We start from the raw sequence: 27,026 nt of genomic DNA, 5'->3' as shown, positions 1-27,026 counted from the left end.
AGTTACCCTGGGGCCATGAAAGACCCGTGGTTGTTTTCACTGTGCAAATTGGATAATAAAGCCACATCTAGTTCATGGAGTGTACTGTATGGGTACAACAACATGTACTGCACAGTAGAAGTTGTGAGGGATTCAGGCTCAACAGGAGGCCAACATCAGTTTTCTGGCAAGATTAACTTGCACTATTCTTCTATTTGTTGTCAAGGATGGTGAACCCTGTTAACTAGGGTGGACTTTTAGGTGGAATTTAGTTTAGCCCGAGTGCTTTCTCTTTAAATAAAAATAAAAACCATTTAGGCCTTCGTGTGATGTTTCACCTATGTTGCTGGGTTAGTTCTGTGTATTTCTTCACCCAAAGGACTCGATCATGTGGGTTTAACAGGTAGTCAAGTACAGAAATGAGCTGGTCTTGCCTCACAGGCTATACGCTTAAACGTGTTACATTTCCACTGATGGCCTATCGGTGTATCTTGAAGAAGATGTGTTGTTTTTACTGCTCAGTAATTTGAAGTGCCTCTTCCAAGGATCAGACAATAACATTACTCAATTATTTTTTTTTTTTTAAAGTAGTCCGAAAAAGAAGAACAGGACATGCCACACAGACAGGCAGGGGACTGCTTGCTCTCTGTGTGGGTGTCCCCAGAACGCGCACGCAGGAAGTTCCTATCCTGTCGAGAACGCGAGATATGACGTAAGTTGCTTGCCGCGCAGTGATGATGGCGGTGCGTGAACGCGCAGTAAAAGTAATGGCTGCTCTGGATCGGCGGGTGCCTAGCCTCGATGATTTCGTGGGTCAAAGCTGGACTGCCTGGGCCGACTGGGCCGGTGTGACAGCTTCGGATGGTAAGGAAGCACATCGACGCAAACACCGGCAGCTATTGAGTCATTTAACCAAACCACCGGGGTTTATATTCGTGGAAACGGAGGACAGGGCTAACCATGTTACCCAAACAAAGACCCTGCCGGGTCCTAGTGCTGGGTGGGTAACATGTTGCTCTCTCCCATGTCTCACTGCATCCACTGTCCTCAAGCTAAAAAAAAAACAAATAAATAAAAAACAAAACAAGTGGTGGTTATTTGGACATCACCGTCACAGAGTGCGTGTTTACCGCTTGTTGCCATGAAACAGGCTGCCAGCCTCCCCCCCCCCCCCACCCACTGTCGGGGATCAATACAGTCCAAAACCGGCCGGGCAGCGGTGGCACCGGAGCGGAAGGAGGCTCGTGTGGATGGCTGGGCGAGCAACTTCTTGCTGTGCGAAGCTAAGCTAACAAGCGAGCCAGACCAGCCGTAGACGAGGAGGCAGTTAGCGCTAGCGTGCTAATTGGCAGCAGCAGCAGCAGCAGCAGGCGGATTGAGAGTAGACACCGGTGACGGAGGAGGAGTCTGATGCTGCTGCTGCTGCTGCCTCCATGGAAATGCTTGGCCCAGCCTTTGATATTAGCGAGCGTTCCCCGGTGGGCTTTTCGCTTCATCTTAATGTCCCGTCCCCCCCCCTCCAAATCCATTGCCTTGCGTCGCCGCCTCCGTTTTTACTGACGTTAAAATGTCTGTGAACAATAGGAAACCTCAAATGTGTGACTTCTGCCCCGAGACTCTGCTCTTGCCCTTCCCAGCTTTTTTTTTTTTTTTTTTAAGTATGTGCGCTCATTCATTGTCTGGCATCCTTCCCAAGTGCTACTCTGTCCATAACTGCGAAATAAAGTCCTCCCGCCACACAACGCCACGAGCTACTCATTGTAGTCAACAAACTATGAAAACAGCTGGTCACAAAAACCTGACCAGCAGCTGTGAGTGCAGAAGCAGTTGACCTGCAAATCACAGCTTAAAGGCCTGCTTCTATGCAGAAATTGTGAATTAAGGTTACACTTTGGCTCGCCGATGATCGTGTCATACAACTTTTGGAAAACATCAGACCTCACCCGGGGGCTTCTTGAACATGCTGTGATATGTGATGTTTCAGGGCCCGATGTGGACGACTGCAGCAAGAATGGCAAAAAGGCTGCAGAGGCCATGTCACTCAGTAAAGAGGGTAAGTCTGCACACTGAAATCTGCAAGACATCGTCAAGGCTGTCGTTGTCGGGGATCTCTAAAGACAAGAAAGCATGACCAAACAATCATACCCGTGTGTGTGTGTGTGTGTGCGCGCGCTTGTATTTCTGTCCACATGCATTGAGCATGCAAGTCTCCTGCTTTGGCCAGAGACAGGGATGTAATAGAGCTCCTGGTTTGGAGAGACCTGGGCAAGTATTAGTGTTGGATAGTGTTGCGCTTAGACACCTTCTGGCACCGAGCCTGTCTGTCTGGAGCAGAAACTGTTCAACAAGACGCTCCTGTGTGTCTGTGTGAGTACGAGAGGATAACGCAAAAGGAGCGCCTTGACAGTACATGTGTGGAAGTTTGTTCACCTTCTGAAAACTGAGCAGGGATCAGTTCACATCGACATGGGGATTTGTTTTGGAAGTAACCTTAACATTCATGAGATGGTAGAACAGGCAGCTCTTTCAACATTGGTGTGTGAGTGTGTTTGAATGATTGGAATAGGTGACAAAAAAACGAGTGCTTTGTAAACCTCTAAGGTAAAAAGGTACCATTATAAGTGCAGACCGTTTCCCATTTGGTAGGCTGACCTATGCTAGGGACACTCTGGGCTCCTAAATGGAATTTAAACTGTATTTCCCACGCAGTTGTCCAGCCCTGACAGCTCTTCAAGTGAGAGGATCTACCATTTTTTCCATAATGCCGTATCATCCCTTCCTGCTCCCTCAAAGGGACATAACCATGTTCCTCCTCGGCAGCCTGATGTGTGTCCATTGTATTTTCTCACCTCTCCACTCCTCCTCTCCACGCTCGTTCCAGACATGTCCATTTTTGGCCTCTACCCCGGCCACGATGACTTCTACCTGGTGGTTTGCAGCCATTGTGGCCAAGTAGTGAAGCCGCAGGCGTTCGAAAAGCACTGCGAGAGGAGACACGGACCGCTGGCCAAGCTGTACGCCAGACTGCGCTCTCCCACTCCTGCACCTCAGCCCCAGCAGAGGCCCCACCACGGCCACTCTCCTTCTCATGGGACCAACGCTGCTTCCGCTTCATCGTGGGACGGTCGAGGCCAAGGGGCCGGGCAGCAACGGGCGGCCCCGCCGTCGCCTTCCACCCCACCCCAGTACAGACACTCCAAGAACACCAAGGATGGAGTACGGTAAGAACAGAGCGGGGCAAGTTGGGGAGTCGTGGAATAAAATGTTAGGAATAAAGGTCAGAGCTGGGTTGAATTAAAGTACTAGTTTTAAGATTTTGGAAAATACACATATTCGTTTTAACAACAGTTAGATGAGATGATTGGTGCCACTCTCACATCTGTTTGGTGAACAGACAGCTTGGTAGCTCTCCTTTGCTACAGACCAGAAACAGCGGTTCAGAAGCTACAATATCTGCAGACGAGCATCTCTAAAGCTCACTGATTGACTCCTGATATGTTGTTGGTTATGTTCATTCAAGATTGAAATACGCACTGACACGTTGCTGTTTTACATATGATCGTGTGCTGGGCTTCTTCTCCTGGGCTGTGTTGTTGCTTCAGGGAGGAAGTTAGGCTTATTTCAGTTTGTAAAGAATGAACCGTTGGAAGACATATTTAAATAAATGTCAAACATTTATTGAAAGATTTTTTTTATTTTTTTTTATTTTTTTTTTTAGCTTGGTAGATATTCAGATGTGTTACAAAGTTAACTTCGGCCTGGTGCTTCTTCTCCCATCCCAGACATTCCCCACTGGAGAAGTCCTCCCACAGCAGCCACACGGAGTCATCAGTATTCAAGCAGCCGCCACCTTTGGAGCCTCCGATGAGCTCTCCGCCTCCATCACTCAGAGATCCGCCCTGGCCTCATGGAGGTACTCCGCCTGGTCGGCCTTCACCCAGTGACAGGCACCCTACACAGAGGAAGGACTCCCCTCAGCACTCTGCGGTGCCAGGCCACCGGATCCCCAGACCCTATAACAAAGTGGCCTCCAGTGAGTACAAATGGAGAGATGTGGATAATTCAAAAAGAACAATAGGTGGGGATAAAAACTTTTTCATGTCCTACTAAAACATTTCAATCGTTTTTGTCAGTTCCCATATACATCGAAAATTTCGTAACACATTATGTAAATGCTTGAAGATTCAAACGGTATCCTGCTTCATCCACCACAGCTGGCTGAAAAGCTCTGAGACACCTTCACTGCTCCTTGGAGTCACTTGCAGTTTATTCGTGTACTAGTCTGTTCCGATAGGACGTTTTACAAACTTGGCTCAGATAGTTGCTGATGGTTGCGCAGCCTCTACCTGTAACACAGGGATGCATATCACCGTTTTTATGAAGGCTCCATACAGAAGGACAAGTTAAGGTCTTTTTGTCCTTCACAGTAATGCTGTACTGTCCATCCAGCATAGCAGGTGCACTAGGGAAGAGTTTTAGTCACACTCGACAGATTTTTGTGACAATAATGGTTCCTCTTCCAGTCCTGCATATCACGTGGCCTGTCCTACAGATCATGTATACCAACTAAATATCCATGGTCTTTGTTTTTAGAGCCAAACTGGAAGTCGAGAAGAGGATGTTGCAATTACATACAATATCAAAAGAACATAGAAAAATATGTGCCAGATTCACTTTGAACCCCCGACATAGAAAGTACTTAACTGTGCCAGAGGTTGTCTATTTTCAGATAATGTGTAGCAGTGACTTTCTAATGACACCTGGAAGTCTACTGGTTTCAACTGTTAACTGAACTGTCTTGCGTCATTGTGTGGCCCACTGTTCCCCGGCTCGGTGTAAGAACCGCAACACGTCTTAAGACTGAGGAGCAAAACGCTCCTCCTGTTCTTCTGATGCTGCATTGGCTGGGCATGTTGAGACAATGAAAGGCTAATTTGAGTATCCTCTGAATTGGAAAGATTATCATGAGGCAAACACTGCAGAGTAGTGTTAAATACCGTGAGGCACGGTTTTCCTGCCCTCGAAGGCAATCACAGGGGAAATATGCTGGTCATGTTTTAAAGGTGAAATGCATGTATTTGCCATTTTACTTTGCTTGTACTTTGTTTTGGGGGCCGTGCTAATGAACCCAGCGTTATACGGTGTCTGCTCAGACTGAGTGGGGAGAATTCGTTTGGTAGCACAGCTTCAGTCTTCTATGAGGGCCTCTGTAGGATGCATTCAGGCACACCGTTGCTGCGTAGTCGTTTGACCTGCACAGTCAGATACAGTTATTGTACTTCTGTGAATAGAATTGAAGTTTCTGGCCGAGTTCCAAATGAAATACTTCCCTCAGTACACTAACAAAAAGTGGTCTTACGTGGTAGAACTCTTACTTGTAGAGTACTGAAACTTCAGTGTTGTCTCAAACCGCATACTGCCGTTCTGTGCGCGCCGGAAATAACCGTAGCATTTGAATGCATCACCCGCCAACATATTTAAATTTTTTTCACCCAGGAACTGTGTTTTCATGCCCTCTGGTTCACACGTTCAATAAACACATAGATAGCTTCAATCCAACAGCAGTATGATGGTATTTAGGGAAAAGTAAACACTTTTGTGAGGTGTTCTGCAACAGCTGCAGCTTCCTTAGACGTCCTAGTTTGAACACTTTTGAAGTTGGTGGTCCCTTCTTTTCTGCTATGCAGCGGCTGTTGAGTGTGAAAAGTGTCCAGCATTTCATACAAATTTTTTGGGCCGTTTTAAGTGCATCATATAAGTATTTGTATTTATCAGTACACAGCATCTTACTTGAATCTCCGAAGATGTTTTAGGTTGCGTTTCTGAAACGCGTACTGTCTCGCTGTCAGTGTAAACATCTGTATTGATCATGTAATCTGTCAGACGTGTGAGGTGAAAAACACCTGCTGTTTAGACACCAGTCAAAAACACAATAGCGTCAGTTTGTAGAACATATTCTTGTAAAAAGTGACAAATGTGAATGTCTGTTTGTTTTTGTTTTTTATAATTATTGACAGCACTGTGTGTTATGGAGGTGTGGACATGTTGTTGGTTCGGTGTGGGATTTTTGGAGCTAAAATGGTCTCTCTGTCTCCTTAGAGAGGGAGTGTGACTTGGACAAACACTGTGGCGTCCTTGACCCCGACAGGAAGAAGGTCTGCACTCGCCTCCTGACATGCAATGTAAGCCACACACACGCTAAGCTCCACCACACTGATGCTCTCCTTCTCATGTCTGTGCAGTTTTTCTTTCTTTCTTGTTTCACTTTTTCAGTTTAGCTTTAGTTCAGTGGAAGGTTAAGAGGCGTTGAGCATCTGGTCATGTCCCCTTTTGCATTTGACCCAGCTAGAAGACGTGAGAGCAGCAAAGTAGTCTGTGAGTTTGTGGTCTCTCGTTTCTCAGACAACAGCCAAGAAGTCAGATATTATCATTGGCTTTGAGTCTTTATCAGACTGCAAATTCTTTTTTTTTTTTTTAAATGCATCAAGTTCAGATTGTTTTTTTCCTAACTGCAGTTATGGTTGTGTGTCAGTCCCACACTTTCATTGATTAGGAATCACAATTTGGAATTGTTTTTTGATTCCTTACGAGTTTTATGGTACTTGATCAAATTGAGGACTGAGGCCCAATCCCATTTCCCATCCCGTGGCTTTACCCCTCGTTTCGGAGGGCCCTCGACTGGGTAGTTGCCCTTCAGATTGAAGCTAGAAGGAGTAGAGTTTAAAATCCCAAACTGAGGAAATGGGACTGCACTCGTTGTGTCAACATTATTAGATTTATGGAAATCTGCAGTGTGATGACTAAATATTATATCTCAGAGAATCAGCTATTAACGCTCCCAAACAAGACTTCTTTTAATCAATGTTTGAACCAGAAATCGCTTTATCATCACAAAGCGGCACTTTGAGATTACAAAAATACTTTTGAAGAAAAATCGATTTATTTATTTTGTGGACCATTTGTCATGTTGTGTTGCTTCAGTTTGGAAAGCATTCTTCTGCCACACTGTTTGAAGCCTTGAGATGCATGACTATGCTGATGATATAATTTCAGTCTATACGTGGTGTTCTCACTCATATTTGCCTGTAATGACTCGAGTACAAATCTGTGCTCAGCGTGTATCTAACATACTAACATATGACAGTGAAGACCAAAATAAAGATAAATATGTTGCTGAATCTCGAGTGTCCAGATCTGCTTCAGCGTGCTTTGTCACAGCTTTTCAAAGTGTGTGGGCCTCTGCTGCAGGGATGAACCGCAGTTTTCCAAAAGATATTCCCCGTACTGGTGTTTGGATGACTGCGGCGGACACGCCAAACTCTCCCGTTGGTTCTTTTCATGGCCATCTCCTGTATGGAGGTATTTTGGTTCGTTATGGGTTTTCACTCCTTCGGGTTCCTCCTTTCATTTGTTATCCTCCCGTAGTACTTGGTAGACCGCAGTGCTCACCAAATGGCATTTGAACAACCTCTGATCATTTTATAGCTCAGACTGGTAGCGTGTCAGCCAGACGTTTGCACATTAACACTGAATAGGTGTGCAACAAATTCCATTCACAATCACAGTTGATCTGGTTTCGTAGAGTTATGAAATCTGACATAAAACAAAAGCCGACGTTTTAAATCATGTAGATGATAGAACAGTTTGAGTCAGTGTCTTGATTAATGAGCTGTACCTTCCTGTCTGCATTGTCCTGCTGTACGTGTGTGACGGTGTGTTTAAAAGTAGCAGTAAAATCAGGTGACCTGTTGTTTACAGCTGAGTGACTCACTGGCTCTTCATGTACCCGTTTCCTCATAAAGCCGTGTGATCTTATTGTTAGAATATCTTGCGAAGCTTCAGATTATCTCCCTGAAATGTATCAAATATCAAGCTAGGGGAGCTTTTAGTCCCACATTTAATGTAAAGTCGCCATTAAAAGAGCAAAGTGGGGGTGGGATGGGGGTGGGGAATTGGGGGGGCGGGGGAACACACGACCAGCGATGACTCTGTGAGATGAGAATAGACGTTTTCAAATGAGAGTGCCGTCACAGCTGATCAGCACTGAGTGATACTGAGCGGTGAAAATGGCTCCGACCACAGGAAGAGTCCTTATATGGTGGCTGGTGTGTGTAAAGGAGGAAGTGAGTGTGAGAGGCCACATCCAGCCGGGGAAAGACAGGATGACCTGATTAACAGGAAACGACAGGAGTGGACGAGAAAGCCACGCTGGAACACAGCCTGCATCTGATACCTGCGCTCCGTAGGAGGCTGTGCTTTCTCCTCCACCTGCTGCTCAAAATGCAATATGTCATGGAGTTATCGCAACGGCTCATTCAGCAGTGTTTACAAGTGTGCCGTTTAAACGATGGCGATGTATAATCCCAGTGATAACTTCCATGGAGCTGTTCAAAATTCAAGGTTTGTCATTTAAACTAGAGCCCGGCTGATGCTGGATTTTTGGGACCAATTCTGATATTCAGGAGTACGCAATATATCAGACGATATTCTTCACATATTTACATACAGTACAAATAAATGCAAGTTTTTTTTTTACAATGATGCCTCATGAAGTAATCAAACACTTTTGATCTTTGACAAAAATATGTAATGAAGGCAGGATATAATGTTTATTTTCCACGCTGACGTCGGTGCACTGAAACAGACAACTTTACTGGGGATTGAAGAAGTATGAATAACTAAGAAAATAACCACTTATAGAACCATATTCATTCCAAGCATCTTTTTCCGCATTAGGTTCTATAAAAATATTTGTATTATATCGGTCAACTTGCAATATCACAATACCATTATGTCTGTGAGGCAGATGTATTGGTTGGACTCTACTTTAAACAAATTAAACTTCAGCCGGTCAGAAGAGCTTTGTGTTTCCTCTGCTTTTGGCTTCGTGAACGTTAAACCTCCAGTGTGGAACATTTGTCTCCCCCTTCAGCCAGTGAGAGTAATTACAAAAATGAGCTCCATTGCTGATGTTGCAGCTGTAAAATGATAGATAACTTGAATTAGAGATATCACAACCTCCACAAGAGAATTTGATCCATTCTGTCTGAAAACATTTGGAAAGTCTAGAAGAAGCAGCATCATCGGATTATTTTGTCCCCGTTTAAACTAGCATTGGGCCGAACCGGAATGTAGCCAGCTTGGCGAGTCTTTACATAGATCGGTGGCACGTCTGCTAACACGCCGAGCTGTGACTCGGGATGCACCGGCCAACGTTCAGTCCTGATACGATAACCTGGTATTTGGGTACCGGCTCATACTCCAGCACTGGTCTGACAACAGGGTTTAGTTAATAAGTTGAATGCGTCACTGTGTGGAATAGGCTGGGAGCATTTCTAATCAGGTTTCACTTCTCAGTGTAAAATATCTACAAACAGCTGACACTTAGTGTTTTTTGTTAGCTCCCTCCTCCTTCCTTCGACCGGGTCCATCATCACGTTACTGATACACGACGTAGTACGTGCATGTAGATGGATACATTTCAATTAAATTAAATAGATTGAGCTTATTGTCACAGATACACCATCCAGCTCGTTGAGTGAATAATTAGTATTAGATTGGCGCATCCCAGGCTGTGACCTGCAAGTGAACTATGCGACCACCTGTACATGATTTAGTTTTTGAAGCCTCAGCTGAAATCTTGAATTAAAACCGTACACCACAAAAACACCTTTGAATGATTATGAGGGCTGAGCAGCATTTCCTTTCGTTGTGAAGAGCCTTGGTCATATTGGTTGAGGCTGCCGTTATATCATTGGTGCCTCCATTGTTTCCACTGCAAAAATGTACCTTGTAACCATGGCAACCACAGAAACACATAGGGGAAAACAATACAGTGGTTCCCTGAGTGGCGTTCCCTTGCTTTATTAAATACATTTCCGATATTTTAAGCTAGGCGTTGCGATAAGCGCATGTGGAACCTGTGCCTTGTTCTGTTGCCAACCAACCGCAGGCCATCAGCATTTCTGGGCAGCAGTTGTTCTGGTAGCTGCTCATCATCGGAAAGAAAACTTTGCACCTTAAGCTGGTCAGGGCTTATTATCTTGTGCTTAAAGGCAGCCTTCTCCTTTGGCAGGCCAATCACATAACCCTGTTTAGATACACAAACACTCACAAGATCAAAATTAAATATTGATGGACTTGTCCTCAGATTCACTCCATCCACCAGCGGAGGAAGGTGGTGGGCCGCAGCAAGAACTTTGACCAGCTAGTGGCGGAACTCAAGACCAAGGTTCGGGAGAAAGGGGCCCAAACCCTGGAGGGAGGCTCCTCCACCGGCCGGTCCCCCAGCCCTGAGGCCCCCAGGGAGCAAGCTGGTGCTCCACACTGCAGGAGACCTCTGGCCAGCCTCCCTGCTTTCAGGTTGTGAGCTGTACTAAAGCTAATGATGCATACATGAGTGTGGCTGCCAGTCAAATTATAAGATTCGGGTCAAACTAAGATAACCAAACAGTGTTTGTTTAAGCTTGTTAATCACAACTCACTATTAACTTAACCAGCATGCTCGTGTCAAACATCCCAGTGGTGGATGAGACACCGTGGGCAAAGATGATGGAAAGATCTCTTTTCTGCATGTTTCTGCTTTTTGTCATGATAATGATGTATAATGTCAAATTTCTGTGGTGCCGTTCCTCTAGCAGTGCTGCCGCACAGATGTTTTAAGCATGAAGGGGAAACACTGCCACACTGATCAGACAGAATTTGGCCTACAGCAGGAAACCAAGGTCTTTCACTTAGGAGTAGGCCGGCTGACACATTTCAATGTGGACTCCTGCTTTCGGTAGAAGTGTTTCTTGCCGATCCAGTCAACAAGTGCTCATCCCACACTTGGCTGATTGGCTGCATCGTCAAACAAGTCAGTATTCACAGACAGCAGCCTGCAGTTACAGTCTCTGAACCATAAAATGTTAAAGAATTACACAACGGAGCCACCAAATATAGAGTAGCTACTTTGACCGTCAGCTCTCAGTGGCTTTCGCACACTCTCCCCGTTACCGTCCTGAACTGTCCCCGTTCTTCTCTCTACCTCATATTGTGGGGTAAGTTAAGTGTCACTACTATTGAATTAACAATGTCTTTAGTTGTCTCTCTGAAAAAGCTCAGTTCCACCGAGTAGAGACCTCTGTTCGCTAAAAGTGGGCACTCCAGGTGGAAAGGGTGGTGGTAGACGCAGGCTGGCTGGCTTATCCTTTTTCAAAATGACCACCAAATCATGTAAAACCTCCGACACGGTTTGGGTCAGTATACCAATACCTGGTCGAAGCCGATTCATTTCACTGTGGATGGGACTAATTACAAACCCTTGCAGCCACAAAACAAAGTAGCATGTTGGAGTCTTATGGTGCACGCCCATTCTGACTTGGAAACGAAGCAGACGTTTTCCACGTTCATCAGACCAACCCACAAGCAGCTCTGACTAATGTTGACTAATGTCGAGGGTCTAACTGGGTCTTGCCCCTGCATGTTCATGTGTAGTTGAAACTAACTCGCTGCCTTTGGTTTCCAGTCGATCTACTGTGCCAGAAAGCACCTCAGAGGAGGAGAAGCAGCGGCAGGATGAGGCTAGTTTCCAAACCCCCTCACCTCTCGTCCACGGACGAATCTCCAGTGAAGAAAGTGAGGCAGAAGGACCTGAGGAGCCCGCTGAGTTCCCATCTTCCACTGCACATCCCAGACCAGTTGCGGTGAGCAGTTTTTTTTTTTTTTTTTTACTGAAGTTTAGCAGAGTAGAAAAAAAAAGCAACAGGCCAAAAACAACTTCTGGTTTTCTTGTGACAGAAAGTCACCAGGCCGTCTTTCAGGATATTTGGGCCTCAGGATTTGTTAACTGCTAAATGTGCCAGTGGTTTTGAGCAAGTCTTCTCTCCATAGGTGTGTTCATTCGGAAGCCATGTGTTGGGTCACGGCATCTACACGTTTGACAGGAGACTCCACCACCTGAGGTCGGCTCTCAGCAGCATGCTGGAGCAGCACATCAGCGCCCATCTTTGGAAGTAAGAAACCCGAGTTCACGTTGCTGCATGGCTTTGCGCCGCTTATATGGTGCTGATACTTAAGGTTTTTTTGTAAGAAAAAAAAAAAACCGGGCTCTCTTTTTGTAAATTCTTTTGTACGTTTCCTTCCAACTAAAAATAAGTATCAGTATCACCTTCAAACCCTTTTGAAAACATCCAATCTTTATGTTTAGCTCAAACCTGTTAATCATTTGCGTGTTGCTCAGGGGCTTTTAATGGTTTTCAATGTCATCAAATCGGAGAATTGTGTTTTAATAATACATTTGTTTTAAATATCATGATTTAAATCAGGAAATACAGTACTTAGTCAAAGAAGAAGTTAACATGAGAGTATAGCATCCCATGCTCAATCGTTACAATACTTTTAATCTGGTATGTTATGATGTACTATGACATAGATTTATCTATGGATTTTTTTTAATATTAAATAAAAAACAGACATGTAAGCATAGCATGTTAAAGCACTAAAACACTAATTTTCCAGATGTGAGCAAACAACACACAAGGCTTTACAATATAAAACTAAGTCATAAAATCCTGAAATCAAATATTGCAATAACACATTATCACACAAACACTCAAGATATTTGCATGAAAACACACCTGTCCTGGTATTTTAGAGACGCTGTCATTCTATCCTCCTAAATACATCACTGCCAACATGGGGTTTGGGATGCATTAATAAATATAAACGATTATTTGGCATCACCTGCAGGTTTTTCCTGAATTAAGTTGTCACTGCTATACTAAACAAACAGGCAAAATCAAAATGACACTATCGATGATGATACAAGAAGTTTCTCAGTAGAAAGGTCAAAAGCCTGGTTCTGCCAAACAGGACCTTCATTTTGCTATTTTAGCAACCAAGAGCAACTGTTGTATTCCTAAGTAGAAGGGCCCTCAGTGAGCGCAGTCTTCTGCCAGGCTCATCATTTCTTCTATAATATAATAATCAGCAACCACTATATAGAGTATGTCTGGATATTCTTACAGTATGCTGGTTCTGATTCTCCCCTATGAAACTTCCTTTCCTGAGTGATCCACAGTATTGTGCCCGCCATTGGAAATACCAGAATAAATCACAGTGGACCACTACATCGGAGGCCCGTTGGACCGTCAGAAATCTGTCTGTCCCTTTAACAGCCGTCACTGTGTGCCTGTTATTCAGAGTGCACATCAGAGTGTGTTGCAGGTGGTCCGGTCCCAGTGGATCATTCCAGGGCTGAATCTTTTGTTCCTAGTACATCTCTGGTGCTCCATAACAGCTGCTTGCAGTAGTAAGTTTGAGCGAGTACATGCGCATCCCCGAGGATTGCTGGTACCCTTGAATGTAGATTGTGATATTATATTTGTAGAGGTGCATTTGTTTTATCACTGTTGAATTTTCCTGATATCTACTGATTTTAACATGTATGGCCTTTAGTCAGACAGTGCCCTGTCTGTAAGTCCAAACCGCCTTGGCAGCTGGGGAGTGGGACTCGGAGGGTGGACGGTTGGGGACGGGATTTACTGCTAGAGGAAAGCGTGACATCGGTCTGTTCGTGTGGGAGAGGCGAGGGAACGGGGCTTTGGAGGAGGAAGATGAGGAGGAGGCAGTAGAAGGTGGGCGGCCCCGGTCCTGGAGGATGATGCGGTTCCTTCCTGGGACGGGGCCTCGCGCTTTCGGAGGACGGCAGCCGCAGCGGCCTCCTCTCGCAGCTTCAGCATCTGCTTGCTGGGACGCCCCACTGGATTCTTGGTTCGCCTAGAACCCACCTGACGCCCCACTGGATTCTTGGTTCGCCCATTCAAGTTCAATACTAATGTATTGAACTTGAATGGCTATTTGACCCTCTTTGTTCTTGACAACTTCTTGGTCCCAAACAGGACAGACTTGGTTTTACTTGGACATGCTGAAAGATTTTTGACTATGGTCCACATTCACAGATCCCACTAATATGCCACCGTCAACATCAGCAACAAGTGCTTTCAATTTACAGCAGCTAGCATATGAATAAGGCTCTAAAATAGAGCCTTGTGGCACCCCACATGTAATATCCCTGGACTCTCATTTTGCTACCTCAACAATTGTAGAACACTGTTGGCATGTTAAGCTCAATTTTGTTTAAAAAATATATATAAAATACTGGATTTCAGAAGCTGCAAGTTAGAAAAAAAAGTCCTTTTGATAAACCTCAAAATTCGTATTAAAACTCATCGGTAAGTAAAAGGTTGGAATCAACAAGGTAAAACAGACAGTTGAATTATTTTTTTCTTTTTCTTTTTTTTTACTAATCTAAGTATCTGGGATTGATTTAATGGGTTTCTTTTTTCTCCATCCAGGAAAATACCTCAAGCCACATCTCCACCTGCTTCAGCTAAGGCCATCACGTCCTCATCGCCCTCCTCCATAGCCACTACGTCCCCCTCTTCATTACATTCTAAAGTCCGCACAGGAAGTCTTTTCAGCTCCTCCCTCAAAACTGCATCGTCCTCGTCCTCTTCCAGTCGTGGCCCAGGGAGACCCCAAACAGCCATACAGTCAGAAAACTCTGGGGGCGGTGGCAGCAGCAGCAGCAGCAGCATCACTGGTGGCCATCTAGTGTCTCCAGGTAAGCCTGCGGTGGGGCGTCAGGTGGGTTCTAGGCGAGCCAAGAATCCAGTGGGGCGTCCCAGCAAGCAGATGCTGAAGCTGCGAGAGGAGGCCGCTGCGGCTGCCGTCCTCCGAAAGCGCAAGGCCCCGTCCCAGGAAGGAGAGCACTCAGGCCCCGACAGGAACTGCATCATCCTTCAGGACCGGGGCCGCCCACCTTCTACTGCCTCCTCCTCATGTTCCTCCTCCAAAGCCCCCGTTCCCTCGCCTCTCCCACACGGACAGACCAATGGCACGCTTTCCCCTAGCAGTAAATCCCGTCCCCAACCGTCCCCCTCCGAGTCCCACTCCCCAGCTGCCAAGGCGGTTTGGACTTACAGACGGACACACCCTCCTCTGGGCCATTCATCACCCCCAGACCCTTCCTCCGCCACCAACTCCCACAGCCGGGCCGGCGTGGGGGACTCAGGACTGCACGGGCTGGGCAGCGGGAGGAGCTTTGAGCACCAGGGACTAGTGAAGAAACGCAAGGGGGGTGGCATGGAGGAGCACTCCTCCTCCAAACCCTCAGCGCACCGCCTACCCTCCTCCTCCTCCTCTTCCAGCTCTGCCACCTCCTCCTCTTCGCGCTCTAACTTCTACCCCTGGAAGGACAATAAAGGTGGGGGGCTGGCTGGGGGCGTGGAGAAGAAACTGGGCACACAGAAGGTAGGTTTGGAGGAGAGAAAATCTGCGTACTGAGCAGCACAGAGTGACAGGAAAGATGATTAAAGTTACAATGTGCCGATTTCTCCTCGAGGCCGAGGTGTACGGTTAGTGTCCTTATTCCTAACTTGGTAAATAGTTCCAGCCCAACACTGATTTGTCAGAGGTGAAGAAACGGCCTCTGTAAAGCTTCGAGAACACTGCCAATCAAAACCAAAAACTAAACTAATCTTGATGGTTTTTCTTTTTACTTTCATGATGTGTAGCTGTTGTCTTTACACATCCAACTGAATGCTTTTCATGCACATACACCGACCAGCCACAACATTAAAACCACCTGCATAATATTGTGTAGATTTCCCTCGTGCCACCAAACAGCTCTGACTGGTCGGGCCGTGGACGCCACTAGACCCGTGAAGGTGTCCTGTAGTATCAGTTTGCCAAGATGTTTAGCGGCAGATCCTTTTTAAGTCCTGAAAGCGGCCCCGTGGGGCCTCCATTGATCAGACTTGTTCTTCAATCAAATCCCGCAGATGCTCAATTGGATTTAGATCTGGGGAATTTGGAGGCTGAGTCAACACCTTGAACTCTGTCATGTTCCTCAATCCCTTCCTGAACCAGTTTTTTTCAGTGCAGCACGGAGCGGTTTTTTCCTGCTGAAAGAGGCCACTGCCATCAGAGAATACCGCTGCCGTGAAGGAGTGCGTGTCAACGTAACATCCACATGAATGTCAGGACCCGAGGTTTCCCAGCAGAACGTCTCCCCAGAGCGTCACACTACCTCTGCTGGCTTGCCTTCATCCCATAGTGCATCTCTTCCCCATCTGAATGATGCTCACGTACTCGGCCGTATGTTTGTTGTGAGAAAGAAATGTAAGGGAAGGTGATTCATCAGATCAGGCCAGCTTCTTCCACTTCCACGGTCGAGCTCGGACACTCGTGTCCGTTGTTGGCCCTTTCAGCAGAGTACACGGATCGGCGATTCAGACCATCTTTCTACATTGGTTGCCCTCGTTCGCCGAATTCTTTTCGAGTTGGATACGCCAGCACATAATTTAGGACCACCTACTTCTTTTGGCACTGCAACCACACTTTTAAGTTTCTGTTTTTGTCAGTGCCCATACATATAGATAATTTCCTAACGCATTATGTAAATGACTGCAATTTCAGTATCCTGCTTTATCCTTAGCCGCTGGATGAAAAAGCTGCCAGACACCTATACTGTTCTTTGGACTGAACTGCTGCTCATTTGTACATTAAATTTAGGGACTCTGCTCGAAGGACTGCAATGGTCCTTGTCAAAGTTGCTCTGATCTTTTACGCTTTCCTATTTTTTAAAAAAATTTTTTTTTAACTGTTTCGAACACATCAACTTTAAGAACTGACTGTCCACTGCCGAGTGTATCCCATCTACTGACGGGTGCCATCAGAACGAGATAATCAGTGTTATTCACTTCACCTGTCAGTGGGTTTAATGTTGTGGCTGATCGATATATGATACACTTTTATGTTATGTTCTCCAAAACATCCTTAAAAAGTCAAGTTCAGGTAAATCAGAGGTGCAGACGTGAACTTAAGGATTATGCAACGAATAAAAGTGATGTTTTGAGGATCAGACAGGTCTTTTCTGGCGCTCGGTATTGGAAGGCGGTACTGACTTTGAGGCTAAAATTAATGGGACACTGGGTCACCAATCTGAGCTGCCTGTAGCTGCTGTACTCTGCAGAGGACCAAGCGTCAGGACCACAGACGCATGCTAATGAAGAAAAAAAAAAGATGCCCCCCAAAAAATGGTACATTCTAAAAAAAAAAAAATTGGTCTGTACTCAGGATCGGTGTGTTGGTGGTCTGTGGTGTCTGTAGTCAGGCCGGCATCAGCTCTGCTCCGAGACCAGTCGAACACCAGTCTGCTGCTCAACATGGAAAAAATGGATGATCCTTAGGTCGGCAAAGCTTCTCAACTTATCCCGAGGCTACCTCTCCCCTAAGAGGCGCTTCCATGGCAGCAGTCAGGGACACTTAGTACAAATGATGGACAGAGACTGCAATACACCACCCCCCTCTCCCCCCGTCTTGAGATTTACAGCTTTTGATGTTAAAAAGACGTTGCTGCTGCTCTTCAGTAAGGCACAGTTGCTCTGGGGAGTCGACTGAGGTGAGCAGCCCGGGGCCGAAGCCTCCTTATCTCTGCATTTTAAACCGAGAGCTACCGACAGCACAGAGCGACTCGTATTTAAATAAAGTTCCACCAAATCCTTCAGTAAACATAAGACCTTCGAATGCTTTTTATGAAATATGAATTCAACACGTACTGTCTGCACAAAACAAAGGGCAGCTGTGAGGCTGTATTAACTCAGGTCATTTAACACATTATATATGATTAGACTGATGCAGGGAAGTGTGACAATCAGTAGCCTGAGTCTTATAACACCGCATTTCCCATAAACCCTGTCACATCCTGTTTCGCCATTTTTCCCTGTCAACTGGCCTGTGGTTTGTTTGACAATGAGGAGAGGTTGAAGAGCTGCTGCCTGTAAACGAGGAAGTATTTTTGCTGATAAAGCAGGTTTTGTTTGGAAAAGCCGTAATACCTTTAGCCGGGCTTTGAGGAACTTTATTGTGGGAATTTTGCAAAATTGCAAGCTCCCGCAAATATTGTAGTTTGGGTGAAGTTGCATTAATTATTGCGGTCGCAAGACTGCAGTTTCCTGGAGGGGCCCTTTAATGTCTTACTATGTTGCTGATATATCTGACACTGTATAATGTTTGTTTTAATTGACTCCATTTTGTACAGTTCTGAAGTGAAGATACAACCAGCTGTCAAAATGAAGTAATAATTCCAAACATGTTCTTTTGTCCCACAGCCAAAACTGCACCATTAATTGTGCCTGCCTTACAAGCCACTATGAGGGAGCCAGCTCTGCTCAGTCCAGGACTGAGGAAACAGGACTCGTGTGTTTGTGTTTGTGTGTGTGTGTGTGTGCGTGTGCGTGTGCGTGCGCGCGTGCGTGTGTCCCTTTTGTCGATTGAGCATACGCTCAAGGATAAGTGTGTCAAGTTGTGTTTGTATGTGCACAGTTAGTGAACTATGGATCTGTCTGTGTGCGTGTGTGTGTGTGTGTGTGTGCGCGCGTGTGTGTGTGTGTGTTTGTATTTGGATGAATGTCTGAGGGAGAAATGGGAGTGGGAGGGTGGGAAGAATTTTAGAGTATGGATTTAGAAATACCTCAAGACCATCCGGTTATGCTGCTAAATTAAATATGTTGGTTTATAAAACTGGATTAAAAATGTTCTTTTCACTTGGTTGGTTTGACTTTTTTTTTTTAAGACTATACTGTAAGTGTTATGGAAAGGTGGTCTGCGGGCTTCTTTTCCCATCGCAGCACTGCGGAGCTGTTTCCTGTTTGTTTGTTTGTTTGTTTTATGCATGTTAATGAACACGCAGGCGACACAACACGCATTCCTGCCAATTGTGTCACACTGATCTCCAGTGCAGCAGATACACCAGAAAACACCAGAAAACGATACATATTCTCCACTTATGTAGCACTTCACAACACACACACACACACACACACACACACACAATTTGAGGCTCAGTGTCTCGGGCACGTGGACCAGAAAAACTGGGGATTAAACTCCCAACCCTGTGATTTGTGAACAACCTGCTCCACCATCTGAAAAAAGGGAAATCCAGTCATCATATGTGTTTCACTTCAGTATTTCCATCCTCGTTGTCTGACCATATGTGTTTTCGCTGCAGAACTTCCAGAACAAGCCAGTTTCCGGTGTCTCTAGAAGACTTTATAGAGTACGAAGGGACTGTCTTTACCCCATATTTATTCCAGAAATGACAACTTGATTTAATTAATTGATCAATGCCATATATAAATGGACAGTCCAGGCCAGGACACATTTTGAAAGAGGGATGAGTGGATTTAAAGAAGTCCTTTACATTCCACACCAGCTGAAACACGAGCTTTATCCACATGTGGGGAATCCAGTTTTCATTGTTATTTGCACTGCAGCTTTATTTCTGGACTGGAGGTATAAAAACTGCTCGGTTTGTCTGAAGGAGAACGAGCTCCCCGCGTGTGACGTCAGTGTTTGAACACGGGGCTGATCTCTGCACGTGGCGGGTTAGGACCCGGAAAACAGGAAACGCGTGACCGCTGAAGCGTCGCACCGTTCAAACCAGGAAGTGGAACCAAAATACGAAGCGTCAAGCCGAGATGGTTTAAAGGTTCAGTCTGCTGTCGCTTTATCTCGGGAGGCCCGCCGGACTTTGGTTCTCAGGTGTGTGTGTGTGTGTGTGTGTGTGTGTGACCTCCCGAGGGATTTGTTGAAACAAAGTAGCTGCTAGAGAGCAGCCCGGTTGTCCGTGTGCGCGTGAACCCCCACCGGAGCTCATTCTGCATTTCGTGCAGCGACCAGCCGACTGCTTTCTTTCACCCTCGACCGGACAGCGCTCAGCTCGGGAGGGACTCCCCTCTTGTCCACTCGGGTTTTTGTTGTTGTTTTGGCAGCTCGCTTTGGGTCGTTTTTTTTATTATTTTTTAACCGCGTTACAATGAAGCTGGTGCTGTTTCTCAGCCGCACGTGCGCCGCGTCTGCGCGCGCAGCCGGCGGCAGGTAGCCGGCTCCAGGAGACCAGCGGCATGCCGTCGGACGTGGAGTACAGCCCGGTGGGAGAGGGACTGGGGATGCGGGACTTCTGGCTGTACGTGTGGATGCGGAGAGCGGCGGTGATAGCGGCCCATGTCACCGGTCTGGGCCTGACCGTCGTCATCTCTCTGCTGTCCCGGCCCGGAACCAGTGAGTGGATTGCGGGAGTTTTTTGTTGTTGTTGTTGTTGTTGTTTTTGGATGTACACAAGTGCGAGCCAAAACGGCGTTATAGCTCTCATCATCACAAGTTCATCTAAATCCAAACTGACCCAGATAGAAAGAGCTGCGGGTTTTTATTTTTTTTTATTTTTTTAAAGCTGTTTAAATCCTCAGATCATTTGGCTCGAGTCGTCAGTTGCTTCACTCACATGACGAACTAATGTGAAGAAATCAATGAAATGGCCTGTGTTTTAGAATTAAGAGCAGAAACAGCGTCTGCATGTAGCCTTAGTAATAAGGGCTTTTAGGATTTATGTAATTTTATTTGTCAAGATTTTGTCACTTAAAATGCAAATCATGCATTCCCCTCCTGCTTTAATATATACCCCAACAATTTCACTGAATTACGGCTGCAGCCAGCAGTTATTTTCATTATCTATTAACCTGCAGATGGATTCCGAATTGATTGAACAGATTTTTTTTCCCCCTAATGATTCCATTTTAAACGAACATTTAAAATGTTATTTTTTTTTCCAATAAACTGTCCCAAACCACCAAATATTCAGTTTCAATATAAAACAAAGATTAACAAACAGAACATCTATACATTGAAGTAACCCAGATGGAAACATTTGTATTCCCCATTAAACTAAAAGCAGCAAATTCTCCCATTTGAGAACCATTAAATGTCATTTTTGCGAAATAATGATTTATAATCTCGAGTTTTTAAATTTAAAAAAAAAAAAAAATGGTAATATTTCTGTTTATCTCCAATAGGGTAGAAAATTATGATTATTTTCATTAACAGTTACCTGTCAATGAACCTATGGACTAAAAAAAAAAATAGAATATCTTAAATATGTGACCTCTAACATTAAATGCCAACTGTCTAAAACTAGTAAACCATCTTGCTAATTTGTATTAGTTAGATGAAAATGAGTTAATTCTAGTTAAGATTGTTTCATTTAGTCATTACGGGATCCGTTTCCCAGCTGGGATATCAGATTCTAAGCTCTGGAAAGTTTGATCATCGTTTTGTACGCAGGCAATAGAAACTGGATGGAAACCAAGGTCAGTGACCCCTGATGAAGCCTCAGCTCATGCTCAGCACATAGCTGTCCTTAATGAACTTCCATCAAGTTTCTTTTTGCGTAGTTTTGAGTTGTGAGATGCTCACTGGTGTTTCTCTTTGTTACAGGTTTGTTTTCTTGGCATCCAGTGTGCATGTCTGCTGCCGTAAGTTTACACTCCATATATGACATCACTTTCTCCACACGCACGCACACACACACACACACACACACACACACACACACACACACACACACACACTCACTCACTCACTCACTAATATCTCCAAACTCTTTGGGGTCGTCAATTTCATTTCGTTGTCGAGTCCCATCCCACTCCGGGTTTTCCTTCACTGTCTTTTCTATGCTGACCTACAGCATTATTGTAGTAAGTCATGTCGTAGCAAATATCATTATGCATAATGAACAGTTATCTTATTATCTTGAAGCAAATTCCATATTCCCTTTGGTCTTCTGCACAGTTGGAAAGCGGGTTATTTTTGGCTGGTCGCAAGCAGGTTCTGGACTGTTTAACTGAGAGACCTCCACTGAAGCCTTCTGAAAATGAACGCATAGACCAGTTTGAAATATAGGTCATTGAATTATTTACATGCTCTTTAAGCGTGGGGCGTTGTTGTTGTTGACTAATTTAGGTAAAAACTCAGCCCTGAATCCATGACTACGCCAAGATCTCTGGTTTGGTTTGTGGTCTTTAACACTAGCGGCTGACGTTAAAAATGTCTTCTTTGGCCACAGAAATAATTATTTCTCTTTTATTGTTTAGTCATTGGAGGTAATTTCATGACAATCTGATTAAAATTGTTCAGTGCACCAGTGTCTGTATGGGACTATGGCCACCTAGTGACGATATATTAAGTCTTATTCTAGTACCCGGCCCAGGAATGAAGCTTTCGAGAACTCCACATCATTATGCTCAAATGTTTGATTACCAATTAGCACAAAGTAGTCGCTGTCCTTCAAACAGGATTCAAACCGGTTTAGTGTTGTGATTAGAAAAGTAGTTTTTCAGTCTGTGTAGTGATATGTCGTGGTCAACCGTATAAATGCAGACCTGAGATGCAATTATTATCGAGGCTTATATTTTGCCGGTGTCTCTGCCTCAGAGCTGTAGCGTCTTCAAAATCCTGGAAACCATCTGGCTGAACAACCCCATTTCAGTTGGGACGCAGAATTTGCAAGTCGTGTAAACCCATACTTGATTAAAAATAGTCCAATCATTTTGAATTTTACGGCAACATGTTTCAAAACAGTTGGGACATGCGCATGTTTAGCACTGTGTTGCATCACTCCTTCTTTCAACAACATTTTTTTTTTTTTTTTTTTTTTTGAACAAAATGCTGTTTACTGCTGTCGGGTGGTGAAGTGCTCACTAACCTGGATGTTAACACATTTGAGAATACAAATTTGCGAGGAATAAATATTGGACCGCGAAAGTCTTCGATCTTTGACCTCGGCTCATGAAAACTAAGAGGCCAATTCCAGAGTGTTGCGTTAATATTTTAGTTTGAGGGTACAAACGATCCAATTTTCTTAAAACAAAAAAAGGCACTTAGTCACATCTGCTGACTGCTAAATGTATAATAGCTCTGTCATGTAAAAATATGACTAGGCCGTGCTTTAATGACTCCAGGAGATGCTTCTTCGAAGGTTTTAAAAGGCCTTTGATTCTCTTTCCAGAAAATCTGAATATGTCTGAAGAAGTACAAGGAGCTGAGGTCATGTTTAAGTGATGAGAGCTTGCGTTGAAGCAGTGAGATGAATAACTCTTCCCTTTCTCTTCGTTAGATGTCCTTCTTTTATTTTAGGCTACTTTTCACTGGTTGGTTTGTACATTTTGCAGTTATTTGGCTGCACTCGGGTCGTGTCAGTGTTGTCTCGGTGTTAGTTTTTTTTTTGGTTTACGATGGTCTAAAATCAGTAAATACACCGTCTCAAAAAAACCCAAAAACCAAACCTTTCCTGCGAGCGCTCGGCAGTCGCCCGCTCTCAATCCCTCCGGTCTTTGTGTCTCCATCTTCTTTCCGCTGTGAATAATAGATGGGAAGGGGTTGGGAGCGCCGACACCCGACGACTGGCTTGCAGTCGCTACGTCGGCTATTGTGTTTCACATCGACCCAGAAGATCTCGGCTTTTCACCCTCAAATGACTTTCTTGGTCGTCGCTTGATGAGCCGGCCGCGGCGCATCGTCACCGAACGTCAGCCGTGTTGACTTCCTGTGTACAAACATGACGCCTCTCCTGTTCACAGGCGACCCTTCCCTTTGAGCTGTGGAGCTTTGATTGAAGTTCCTGCCTGCCTTCTACAGAAAGCAGTTCAACACACACACACACACACACACACACACACACACACACACACACACACACACACACACACACACACACACACACACACACACACTTCTGATAAATAAATCACACACACACACACACACACACACACACACACACACACACACACACACACACACACACACACACACACACACACACACATTCTGATAAATAAATCATGTCAGTCTGAATTTCAAAGCTTTGGAAGGTTGAAGTCTTGCTTTGTCTCATCATGACCAGCATAACGTCTCTTAATTCTGGAAGCATCTGGGTTCCAATATGAAAAGATGTTTTGATTCGTTCACAAAGTCGGAACGACCTGCGCTCTGTCACTTCACCAGCGTGAGACGGAAGCAGTGCCACCAGCAAAGCGAACTTGAAATTCACGATTACAACTCGGTGTTCATTTATTAGCTCGTCCCGGTTTCACACGGCATTCGCACTTTACACCGGTTCATAAACTGGAAGGGAGCCATCATATTTAGTTGAAACTGATCAAACTACAAATTTAAATCCTGAAGTCAAAAAGTTAAAAATACTTTTTTTTTTTTTTTATTATTATTTCAACTAGAGGAAAGTGCATGTGTTGGATGACAGCGAGTGTTTCTGGCAGCAGGACGGTTTCTGTAGGATTTGAGTCAGAATGAACTGCCCCGTATTGTGTTTATTTACTTCACAAATACATCAAAAAAGTCAAAATACGTGTATAGAATGTTTGCAGATTTAAAGGCGCCCACAGCCTTTGGGGAGGTGGCTGAGCTATACGAGCCATCAACGTACAGCAGGAAGAAAACACTTGTATTTCCTTCCTGTCTGTGTGTGTGTGTGTGTGTGTGTGTGTGTGTGTGTCTGTCTGTCTGTCAAACAAACAAACACCGGCGAAAGCACCTTTCCGAACACCGTGCTTCTTCTTCTTCTCCCCCTGCAGTACTGCCTGTGCCTGACTGAAGGCATCCTCCTCTTCTCAGCTGAGGGATCCCCCTTCTGCTTCAAGTCGCGGAAGGGTAAAGTCCGTCTCCACTGGTTCTGCCAGGCTCTGGTCCTGATCGCCGCAGCCACGGGGCTGGGCTTCATGGTGGCCAGCAAGAACGTGTCGGAGCGCCCCCACCTGGCCACCTGGCACAGCCTGCTGGGCACCTGCACCCTGGCCGCCACCGCGCTCCAAGCGGCCTGCGGCATTTGCGTGATCTTCCCGAAGCTGCTGCGCCTGTCCTCCTCCTCCCCGGCCAGACTGAAGCTGTACCACGCCACCTGCGGCCTGGTGGTCTACCTGCTGGCCACGGTGACGGTGATGTCGGCCATGTTCTCGGACTGGTTCCAGGCCACGGTGAAAGGGGCGGCGTGGTGGACCTTCTTCCTGCTGCCCCTCTTCCCCGCCCTGGTGGTGATGAACCAGATCACGAATGCCTACCTGCCCCGCAAGAAGCTGACCAGCTAGGAAGCGCGTCGGGCTCCGTTCGCTCGAGAGGCCCGGAGAAGGAGACGGAGAGGGTCGAGATGAGTCGAGCAAGGCGGCTTCGCGGGGGAATCGCGTTCGGGGAAAAACGCGAAAAAGCGCCCGGGTGTCTTTCTGAAGGACAGTTGTGAATGTAGTGAAACGGGCGGAGCGCTGTTAAAGACGCGGCTTCAGTGACCACAGCGCCGCGGCTCATTTCAATACCAGCCTGTTTATTCTCTTTATTTATTCATTTAGGGTCTTTTTTTTTTTTTTTTTTTTTTGGTGCGTGTTTCGGCTTTCACGTGTCACTTGAAGCGTTTTAACGTGAACGTTTGCGTCGATCCACATTTCCATTAACTTCCAGTTCTCCTGCGGGACTTTTACACGGAAATGACTGGCTGTTACTGTCCGGTGAGACACGGCTCCGCTGGGCGGAGGAATGCACCAGACTTCCAGCGGCGAAGCAAGTTAGCAGGGAGCTACCCTGGAAGGGGGAGCGTAGCTCATTTAAAATAACTCAACATGCTGCTCTGCTAGACTTTCGTAATTTTGTTATTGGACCGAAGTGATTCGCTCTGATAATGAAGCGGAATAATTTCGCAGAAGTTTATCCACAGCCAATTCACCGTTTTACAGCCGCAGCATTAATGACAAAACAGACTACCGAACAAAGTTTTACTTGGCGAAGCTCCGTATGTTGTCTAACGGCCGTTGGCAGACAGCCTCCAGGTGCGTTACCGACACCTTTTGCGCCATTACAATCGGGAGTCGGTTAGAAACGGGGGGGGGGGGACATCAGGACGAAACGACAGCCGCCTTTACTAATCGCGATTTTCATATTTGAGTATATTCAAAACTCGCGTCCCAGCCTTGTGACGTACGCACATGTCGACAAGGGTTTTGTAATTGCTCTCTGGCCGAAGGAGCAGACCAAAGTTTCTCACTGAAGGTTTAATACGAGGTTTCGTTTGCAGCAACAAACCCAGTTGGGAATTTTTGCCCATCCGTGTAGCTCAGGGTTTTGGTTTTGTGCCCCACTGCTGTTGGGACACCGATAGGCTGGACACCGACCGATAGGCTGCCTAACAGACTTTCGCGTCGGTAAGCAAATTTAGGAGGCGAGAGGCCTTTGGCGACCGTTAGCAATCGTCACTGGGGTTTTATCATTTAGAAAAACTCCACGTGGTTATCTCCCGATTTATGAGCCGTGAATCATTTCCGTCAGCGTGTACATGTGACGCCCTCCCGTCGTCCGTGGGCTTCTAGGTTTCGTTTGCTTTTGTTCTAAGTGCGCAAAAAAAAAAGAAAAAAGAAGAAGCTGCACTTTGTGTTTTCCATTCAAGACCGAAGGCACGAGCTTTTGTCAAAGATGCCGTCAATCAGCCAATCCTGATATTTCTTGCAAGAGAAGAGAGGAAAAGTTGAGTCCGGTAGTCGTAGTATTTTTGCAAAATAGTCAAATTAGAAGACTTGCTCCGTTGCCCGTGAAGGGAGTGAACTACACGACAGGCTGAATGTAGGGCACGGACGCCGTTTGGCTGCAGATGCTTCTTTGAAGCCACAATAATTGGGATGACGAATGCACTGAGCCTGAAGCACTTTGCCAAAACCTCCCGTCTTATTTGACAGCACCCAAAATACGCAACGCAACATATTCACTGGATGACCTTCAGACAGCGAGCGGGCTTCGATATCCGCTGTACCGCGTCCGTTCAAAATATCTGGGTTCTCCGAAAGTATTCATGACATGAAATCAGGATTTCATTTTTTTCTCTGAACTTGTTCTTCCTTTCTGCCTTTGTCAGCGCTCGTGTATCTGGTTTCACTCCAGCTTGGATGAAAAGCATGGAATGAAATAAATGCAGAAATATGGGAAATACACTTTTTTGTTGTTGTTTTGTTAAGGTCTCATTTTCCTGATGACGCAGCAGAACGGTTGTGCAGAAACCTTTCTCCTTATTAAATGGCATGAATACACTGCGACCTCTTTTTGAGCTCAACTTTGTTCAGCCTACTCAGGACTTTGCCGTATGATTGTGAGATGATAATAATGGAGGTTGAAGATTG

At 45.5% G+C, this 27,026-nt stretch overlaps 2 protein-coding genes across 2 annotated transcripts; both read left to right on the top strand.

The window, feature by feature from the left end:
* Positions 1–684: 684 nt before the first annotated feature.
* On the top strand, positions 685–18,454 carry atxn7l2a (ataxin 7-like 2a). Its single transcript, XM_069703255.1, has 10 exons — positions 685–843; positions 1,964–2,032; positions 2,861–3,200; positions 3,762–4,012; positions 6,079–6,161; positions 10,130–10,341; positions 11,486–11,663; positions 11,851–11,972; positions 14,316–15,273; positions 18,135–18,454. The coding sequence occupies exons 1-10, from the start codon at positions 714–716 to the stop codon at positions 18,150–18,152; spliced, it is 2,361 nt and encodes a 786-aa protein (XP_069559356.1). The 5' UTR covers positions 685–713; the 3' UTR covers positions 18,153–18,454.
* A 1,217-nt stretch (positions 18,455–19,671) lies between these two features.
* Positions 19,672–25,066, top strand: cyb561d1 (cytochrome b561 family, member D1). Its single transcript, XM_069703259.1, has 3 exons — positions 19,672–20,085; positions 21,295–21,332; positions 24,450–25,066. Exons 1-3 carry the CDS (start codon positions 19,929–19,931, stop codon positions 24,957–24,959), a joined length of 705 nt encoding a protein of 234 aa, XP_069559360.1. The 5' UTR covers positions 19,672–19,928; the 3' UTR covers positions 24,960–25,066.
* The last annotated feature ends 1,960 nt before the right edge of the window (positions 25,067–27,026 follow it).

Source organism: Brachyistius frenatus, unplaced genomic scaffold (assembly GCF_029030835.1).
Source record: "Brachyistius frenatus isolate BFR_SWC_R1_liver_20210118 unplaced genomic scaffold, ASM2903083v1 Contig_45, whole genome shotgun sequence".
Classification (NCBI taxonomy): Eukaryota; Metazoa; Chordata; class Actinopteri; family Embiotocidae; genus Brachyistius; species Brachyistius frenatus.
This window is presented reverse-complemented; position numbering and strand designations above follow the sequence as displayed.

What these genes read in the sequence shown, in the direction of transcription:
- atxn7l2a (XM_069703255.1), top strand. Translation starts at nt 714, where the DNA reads ATGATGGCGGTGCGTGAACGCGCAGTAAAAGTAATGGCTGCTCTGGAT. An exon ending in CTCGCCTCCTGACATGCAAT is followed by an intron (nt 6,162 to 10,129) that starts GTAAGCCACACA and finishes ACTTGTCCTCAG; the next exon opens with ATTCACTCCATCCACCAGCG. An exon ending in ATCAGCGCCCATCTTTGGAA is followed by an intron (nt 11,973 to 14,315) that starts GTAAGAAACCCG and finishes TTCTCCATCCAG; the next exon opens with GAAAATACCTCAAGCCACAT.
- cyb561d1 (XM_069703259.1), top strand. Translation starts at nt 19,929, where the DNA reads ATGCCGTCGGACGTGGAGTACAGCCCGGTGGGAGAGGGACTGGGGATG. An exon ending in GCTGTCCCGGCCCGGAACCA is followed by an intron (nt 20,086 to 21,294) that starts GTGAGTGGATTG and finishes TCTTTGTTACAG; the next exon opens with GTTTGTTTTCTTGGCATCCA. An exon ending in CAGTGTGCATGTCTGCTGCC is followed by an intron (nt 21,333 to 24,449) that starts GTAAGTTTACAC and finishes CTCCCCCTGCAG; the next exon opens with TACTGCCTGTGCCTGACTGA.